Genomic DNA, 8,245 nt, shown 5'->3' with positions numbered 1-8,245 from the left:
GGACTGCGCTGTCTCTGCCCCCCCCCCCCCCCCCGTTCAGTGAGATTCTCAAATGTCTTGGTTTATCAGAACGATCAAATGAAGTTTCCATCAACTCAAATCTTGCGTGCGGACCGGACGCCACCGCTGAGGCCGTAGAGGTTCTGGATGTTCCGGTCGGTGGGGGCGGGGCTAGGTGCGGACCGGACGCCACCGCTGAGGCCGTAGAGGTTCTGGATGTTCTGGTGGGTGGGGGCGGGGCTAGGTGCGGACCGGACGCCACCGCTGAGGCCGTAGAGGTTCTGGATGCATGGAGCTGACGCTGCTAAAAACAACTGTGTCCATTTTGCTGCAGCGCCCCCTGCCGCCGTGGTGTCGCCGCTGCAGGCATGGAAATAGGCGACAGCTGCCTTCTTTACTCGGTTTCCCAAATGATCTGATTAAATGAATCCTAAATTAAGACACTGGATTAGTACCTAAATATTCAAGTGGGATGATCAAAGAGGTGCAGCTGTTCTAATAATCAATGCGTCCTGAGTCTTTGTGTTTTAAACCGGCCATTGTTCAGACCGTCGCCGTGGTGATGGTGTATCCCAGAGCTACATGGATGATCTCTGGAATCCAGCGGGATCACGGAGCCATTTGGGAGCTGCATTCTCACTCGGGGGGGGGGGGGGGGGGGGGGGCATTAAAAGAGGGGGCCGTTAAAATATGCAGGAAACTGGCAGTTTTACAATTAATTTGAAAACAAATGTAGAACATTGTGCTGATGAAACAGCGGTAGGAGCGTCCGGGGGTGGGAACGGGCCCTCGGTTCCGGTTCTGGTCCGGATAACTCTGAGTCGAGTCTCTGTTTCGGTTTCATTGAATAATACATTTAGAAATTATTCACAAATTGTTACATAACGAACAACAAAATATATTCAACAAAACTTATACAAACACAAGTGAACAGAAAAACACAAACCCGTAATACCCGCTGTTATAAACATGTTATAACAGTCTGAACGCTGCTACGATGGACGCGACGGCGAACCGAGAGAAATGAACACTAAAGCGTAGAATAAGCCAAACGTGGCTCCTGACGCTCTCTCTCCTTCAGCTGCAGGAGACGGTGAAGAGGAAGCTGGAGGGTGCCGGTTCCCCGCTGGCTCGAGACCAGGTCAACGGTTTCAGCGACAGTTTCCCCCCCAGCAAGAAGGCCTGTCTGGACAACGGCCCCCCGCCGGACTCCAAACTCGGAATCGCCGACTCTCTCCGCGCCAACGGGACGCACGGGCCGGCGGGCGAGGCGACGGACGGCGGCCGGGAGCTGGCCTCCGACTTCCACAGGAAGGAGATGAAGCAGGAGCCCGACGACATCCTACCCATCATGCCCCCCTCGGGGGGGGGAAACAACATCCTGTTCCCCGACCTCAACCTGAACGAGCAGGAGTGGACGGAGCTCATGGAGGAGCTGAACTGCTCCGTGGCCTACGAGGACATCCAGGACATTCTGAACGACGGCTTCGAGGACCGGAAGGACCCCCTCGAGCTGGGGGCCCCCCCGGGGGCTGCCGGGGCGGCGGGAGGGGGCCAGGCCTCTCAGAGTCTTCTCCCTCCAGACCTGGTCAGCGTGAAGTCCGAGTTCTCCCCGGCCTCGGTGGCGTTCGAGCAGGACTCCCGGACCGGCTCCCCCCACGTCAGGTCCGCCTCCTCCGGGCCCCCTCCTCACCCCACCAGCTCGCCCGTCGCCTCCTCCTCTGCGTCTTCACCAGCTCTTCCTCCTTCTCAGCCAGCTGCTCCTCCCAGGCAGCTTCAGCCTCCGCCCAACCACCTTCTCCCGCCTGGCCCCCCAGTGCCCAAAGACCTGTCCCCCGCCCAGCAGCTCCAGCAGCTGGCTGCCCAGCAACAGAGGGCCCAGCACCTCCACGGCCAGATGCAGCACAAGCAGCCACAGCCGGGGGCCAAGTTCCACAGCCAGGGTCCCCGCGCCCACCCGCCGCCCTGGCCACAGATGACCACCTCTCAAAGCCCACTAGGGGGCACTAGCCCCTCCATGTACCCCCAGGACTTCAACCCCAATGCCCAGAAGCAGCTGCTGATGCCCGGCCAACCCAACAAAGTCTCTCCCAAGGCGGGGGGCGGCAGCTACTTGCCCGGGCCCGCTGGGCACCACAACATGCTGGGACACCCCCCATCAGGACCGCCCCTCAGCCACCCACCGGCGCCGGGGGCTCAGGCCTCGGCCGCCATGCTGAACTACAACAACACCAAGCCTTTGTCTCACTTTGAGGCGGGGCCCGGGCCGCCACGCCCCCCCAACGCCCAGAGCCAAAACAAGGCGGTCCTGCTGACGCTGCTCCGACAGCAGCAGCAGATCAAGCAGAAGAACAGCATGAACTTCCGGCAGCACATCCCCCACGCGCAGGTAAGACACGCCCAGCGTGGAAGCCACACCCACTAAATCTAAGGCCAAAGGTGTCCACGTTTACACAAGATAGGTTTTAAACTTGTCATTGAATAAACGCTTTTTCCAAACGTTGCCTGTAACACAGCAGACACTGAAAAGTCACTACGGAAGCCCAAAAGGTTCAAAATTAAATAAACAGCGTACCGTTTTGATAAACGACAAATAAATAATATAGCAATTAAAAACGGAATATCAGGTCATATCATTTGGAAATATCTCTATTATTCTTTATCTAATTATTATTTTATTATAGTTAAATATTTGATTTGTATTGATTTTTTTCTGAATATCCTTTTATCTTATTTATGTTTGAAATAAACTTTATTCAATTTAAATTCAATATTTCATAATGATTATTTTAACAATGTCATATTTCTCTAACATAAATACTTTTTTTTACAAAGTCTATTTCATAATGTCTTTGCTCTGTCAATCAAAGCACAGAAGGCGGAGCCTGCAGTGATTGGCTGATCCTTTACACAGACATGAGCAGCCGCACTAGAGTCAGCAGAACTCGATACGATGCACTTTATTCATCCGTACGGGATAAATGTATAAAAGAAAGAAGCGTCCATGCTAGCATCGACAATAACAAACCGAGCTGAGTTATTTCTGTTCTGCTTTCATAACCAGGAATGTAACGTGCGCACGCACACACACACACACACACGCGCACACACACGCACACATTATTCACACACACACACACGCACGCGCGCATGCAACGGCCTTCATTTCCCAGACCTGAATAAACAAGAGTTTGTCTTTAAGATGCTTTTTACTGAAGTTTAATTTACACCAGTTGGTTAATAATCTTTAAGCTATTGATGAAGGCGTCATTCATCATTATGCAACAGGAAGTCAGAGGCTTAAATGATAGCATGACCCCGAGTCGCTCTGAAGACCCGCCCCTAAAGCCAAGGTCGGGTCAGGAGTCCACCGACTGAGTGAAGCTGTGGAGGAACCGTTTGATGCTGAAGTTTGTCCTCGGGGGGGGGGGGGGGGCAAGCAGCCCCCCCTCAGCGACCTGGAGCTGCTGGTTCTACTCCAGCAGGTGCAGCTACAGAGCAGCGTTTTAACAGGTGAAGGGAAGGCTTTGTGTTCAGCTGCTCCGGCCTGCCCCCCCCCCCCCCCCCCGCTCCAACACCGCCTGACTGTGTGTGTGTGTGTTAGCGACGCAGCTGGTTGCTAAGGCTCACACGGGGGGCGATGACAAAGCAGCCTTTCATATTCTCCCTCTGTATTTAAATATAGCTGCTCCTGCTTGGAGTCTTCCTCCGGGCAGGGGGGGGGGGCTCTGCTCCTGCTTGGAGTCTTCCTCCGGGCAGGCGGGGGCTCTGCTCCTGCTGCTCTTCATCATCATCGGGCAGCCGAGTGGAAACATCAAGTTTACTGTTCGAGTTCGAGTAGCCGTGAACGACACCCCCCCCCCCCCCCTAAAGGGATCAATACTCGCCATCGTAAACCGGCGATGCTGGAAGGAACGTTTTTTGGGATTTATTTTTTCTTTTGACTTCCAGTTCGAGGCGTGTTCAAATCAGCAAGTTGTCTTAAGAGGCTTTATTGACCACACTTGAACCTGAACACCCCCCCCTGGTGGACTTGCTCATCACTGCATGTTGAATTTGTGCTCCTCAGGACCAGAACAACTACCCGGCCCCCCCGCATGGGCCCGGCCCCACCAACATGGCACCTGCGCCTGTAAACAACGGCATGCCGACCCAGCCCGGGGCGAGCGCCATGGCGGGTAACCACGGTAACGCAGCGTACCTGAGCAGCCAGGCGGCGGTAGCGGCGGCGCTGAAGCAGCAGCAGCACCAGCAGCAGATCCTGGAGCAGCAGAAGCAGCAGTACATCCAGAGACAGCAGCTGATGGCTGAGCAGGTACGTCCAGGAGGGGGCGCCGTGGGAACCGCTCGGTCCCCGTGCTCCAGCGTGAAAGCCGTTTCCGTGCAGGAGAAGCAGCGGCAGCAGGACCAGCAGCTGCAGCGACACCTGACCAGACCGCCGCCGCAGTACCAGGACCAGCCGGGACAACCGGCCAATCAGAGCCCGTTCCCCCAGCAGCCGGTCAGCCAGTTCACCGGTGGGTCCACAGGGAGGTCCCGACGAGGACAGGGGCGGGTCAGAGGGAAGGGGCGTGTCCTGGAACCCTCAATAAGCGTTCCTGTGTTCCCTCTCAGGTTCTTCTCAACCAATGGGGAGCGTTGGCTCCATGGGAGGCTCCGCCCCTGGATCCCAGCATATGTTCCCTCAGAACCAAGGCATGATGGGCATAAACATGGGTCAGGCTGGGGGGCCGGCCGGCGGCATAGCTCCGCCCCCAGCGGCCGCTCAGGCTGATATCGGTCTGTCGGCGTGCGGAGGAGGGGGGGGCGGAGCCGCCGTGGACGTGCAGCAGGTGCTCTACAACAACATGAACCTTCACCCCGCCCACCAGCCCCCGCCCCAGCAGCGCCAGCCTCTGGTTTCCATGAGCGCCTCCTACAGGCAGAACCTTCTGGCTCAGCAGCAGCACCTGAAGACGCCGCCCAACGGCGCCATGTTGAAGCAGCAGCAGCAGCTGGTCGCCGCCGCCGCCGCGCCCGCATGCCGGGCTCCATGCAGAACCTGGCCGGCTCCATGCAGGGCCCCCAGGGCCCCCAGAGCGGCGCCTGGCAGCAGCAGCTGGCCGCCCAGCCGCCCTCGAGCAGCGCCGGCCTGCCCCCCAACGCGTTTAACAACCCCCCCAACTCCTTTCACATGCAGCAGCAGTCTCGCATCCCCAAAATGGCTCCCGGGGCGGCGCCCTTCGGTGGGAACCCCGGCGGGCGTCCCATGGGAGGCCTGAACCCCGGGCAGCAGAGGATGCAGGCAAACATGGCGGCCGCACAGCAGAGGGCGCCGCCCACTCCTCAAAGCCTCGGCCAGCAGCAGACTCAGCAGGCCGGGCAGAACCAGGGCGTCCCGCCTGAGCTGGCGGCGTTCGGGCAGCCGCAGGGCAACGGCCGCCAGGGGCTGCAGTGTAACCAAGGTTACCAGGTGAGCAGGACAGCCAATCAGCAGCAGCAGGTGTCGTTCGGCTACAACGTGGCGTCGGGGAGCTTCGCCGGCGAGAGCGAGCTCGTGGACTCGCTGCTGAAGGGTCAAAGCACCCAGGAGTGGATGGCGGACCTGGACGAGCTGCTCGCCAGCCACCATTAGCCGGACACGCCCATCTGCTCCCGGAGCGCCGGAACGCCGCCGGTCTGATGTAGAAACGGTTCCGGAGGTCCCGGTGGGAGCACGGGCCACGCAGACGACGGCGGGAGGATGGCGAACGCCGTCCTCCCGCCCCCCTAGCCCGATGGAGGCGGACGACGCGCTGCTCGGACGGGACGGGACGGACCCGGTAGAACATGCCCCCCACAGGTCGGAACCAGTCCGGACCGGCTGGGCCCTGAAGCCCGTTGAGCCCGAGTATCAGGCCCGGCAGAGCGGGACGATATCCCCGCATCGGGACGTCCGGAGGGGCGCGTCCCGGGACGACGGCGGCGCGCCCCGCCCTCAAACGACTGAAGATTTAAACGTTCAGATTGAATCTGCTGTAGATTTCATTCCTCGCCGAGACGAGAACCGGACCTCGGCGGTTCCGTCGGTTCAGGCTCGCTAGCGAAAGGAAAAATATGAAACGACCAATCCCGGCGCTTCCTCGATGGAGCCCCGGCTTTCCGTGGAGTCGCCGTTTGAGACGTTCTCATTTCCACATTCGCCATTTTTAAAAAGGTTTAATTTTATTTAGCTTCTTCTGAACCGAAACAAATTAAAGTTTTTACAGAGAAATAATCTCGATATTTTTCCGGTGTTAACCCTGCGAGGGCTGAACGCGACGACTACTGAAACCACTGCAGCGCCCCCTGCTGTCCCCGCTTCATCCTGTTGTTACTCCTGTCGTTCAGATCAATAGATGCTCGTACCGCTCTCCGATCGCCGGTCGGTTTCAGTTAAAAATATCTTTGAGTCGCATTAAGCCCCGAGTGAAGACGATGACGCTCGTCTTCCTCAGGAGGCTTGCCGAGGTTGGTGATTGGTGCGTTCACTCATGGGAGGCAGAGGGCGGGCCTTCCTGGGATCAGACTGCAGGAAGGGGCGGGGCTTAAGATGAACGCTACACTTGTGGTGGTTGGATTGGTTTAAGCGTTTGTTTTGTTCTCCGTAGCAACGGGGCGGTTCGTAGCGCCACGTAGCATTACTAGCTAGGAACGCCTCTCCAAACCATTGTACTTTTGGCCGCGCCTGGTCTGAGGGTGACGGTTGAACCAGTGGGACCGCGGTGGGCGTGGCCAAAGTACAGATTCTTGATCCGGTCCGATCTCTCTGCAGGCGGTGAATTTGGTTTAGTTTCCCACGTTGCGAGCTCCTTGGCTTCCGCGGCCCCTTTCTGACCTTTGACCCCGACTCTTCCAGGCGGGCGTTCTGTCTGCTGTACCGTCGTCCCGACGAGCCTCTGAGCTTCCGGCGCGGCTCGGCCTCCCTGCTTTCTGGGCTGAACTTGTAAATGTCTATAAATATATTTTTTTGTATGTATGCCTTTCCCCATGATCTGGAGAAGATAGATGTTATTTTTATATATTGCAACGGATTTTTTGTAAGTATTTTATACTTTTGATATGGTTCTCTGTAAAACAAGAGTATTATGTAAATATAGTTCTTTAGCAACAACTTTGTGTTTGTGTTTCTTTCGCTTTGGATCCGACCACATCAGACATTTCTGATTGTGTGCAGAACTTTCTCGTGAGTTTTAATTCCAAACATTCAGCACAAGCGATGTGGAAAATACGTGGAATGTTTCTGTAAATTTGCTGAGTCACTTAAAACTATAAAATCGCTCGCAGAGCGCAGACCTCCCCCAAGCTGCTCGTTCCCCTCCTAGCTGGATCTACACCAGAAGGTTCTAGATTGTTCTTGGTATCTTTATACACCAACCATGAAAATGAATCATAGTTGATGTGTATTTCTAACTGGTTTTTGAAACGATCCGGATGAAATTCGGTGGTCAGGTAGAGCCCCCCCCCCACAGGACTGTCAAATTCCATAAACGTCGGCCAATAATCAACCGAGATTGAGGAACAATTTTTGAAGCTCCATTGACTACGATGTTAACAGCTTCAAAGGGATCTGAAATCCAGGATCTCTTCTGGATCGTCACCAAAATGTAACCGTCTGTTCCTGATAACATTCCAAAAATGTCCTGAAAATGATCCGGATCCGCCCAGAACCTTCCGAGTTATCTTGCTAACGGAAGAAACACCTGCGAATACGTCACCTCCTTATCTGAACACCAAAACATGACGTGCCTGAAAACTGCGTCCTGTAATACAGAGGTTTCACACCAGGGGGCGCGCTTCAACAGGGTAGGCGGGAGAACACGCAAACTTTAGAATTTACGGTTCTGGATTCGGATCCTTTGTCCTGTCAAAGATGTACATGAAAGGTTCGAACTGGGGGTCAAAGGTCGTTTGGGAGGAAAGGACGTTTCTGATTGGAGGAGCCAGAAGGCTTAGATTGTGTTGAATTTAAGCGCCAGGTGATGAAGACCTCTCTAACCTTCATCGGCTGCAGTTTGACGTTTGTCATTAGTGGGCTAACAGGCAGCCTCAGGTATGTTCACACGCACGCACACACACACACACACAGCCTCAGGTATGTTCCCACACGCACACACACGCACGGTTCAGCTCGTGTGTGTGTGTGTGTATTTTTAGCGTGTCGTCTGACCGACCAGCAGCTGTTTCCTACGTCGGAATCATTTCCATCCAACAGCAGCTGCGTGACGTCACGCTCGGGTCGACCACC

At 55.9% G+C, this 8,245-nt stretch overlaps 1 protein-coding gene across 1 annotated transcript in view; it reads left to right on the top strand.

Annotated features, from left to right (window-relative positions):
- maml1 (mastermind-like transcriptional coactivator 1) overlaps positions 1 to 5,614 on the top strand; it is a 6,740-nt gene extending 1,126 nt beyond the window's left edge. Inside the window, exons 2-6 of the mRNA XM_068740638.1 lie at positions 1,082 to 2,389; positions 4,070 to 4,315; positions 4,388 to 4,517; positions 4,615 to 4,997; positions 5,039 to 5,614. Coding sequence (XP_068596739.1) covers positions 1,082 to 2,389; positions 4,070 to 4,315; positions 4,388 to 4,517; positions 4,615 to 4,997; positions 5,039 to 5,614 — 2,643 coding nt within the window. The remainder of the gene's footprint in view (positions 1 to 1,081; positions 2,390 to 4,069; positions 4,316 to 4,387; positions 4,518 to 4,614; positions 4,998 to 5,038) is intronic.
- The last annotated feature ends 2,631 nt before the right edge of the window (positions 5,615 to 8,245 follow it).

This window comes from Brachionichthys hirsutus, chromosome 6 (assembly GCF_040956055.1).
Source record: "Brachionichthys hirsutus isolate HB-005 chromosome 6, CSIRO-AGI_Bhir_v1, whole genome shotgun sequence".
NCBI classification, from domain to species: Eukaryota; Metazoa; Chordata; class Actinopteri; order Lophiiformes; family Brachionichthyidae; genus Brachionichthys; species Brachionichthys hirsutus.
Note: the sequence above shows the minus strand (reverse complement) of the source record. Positions and strands in the feature narration are given on the sequence as shown.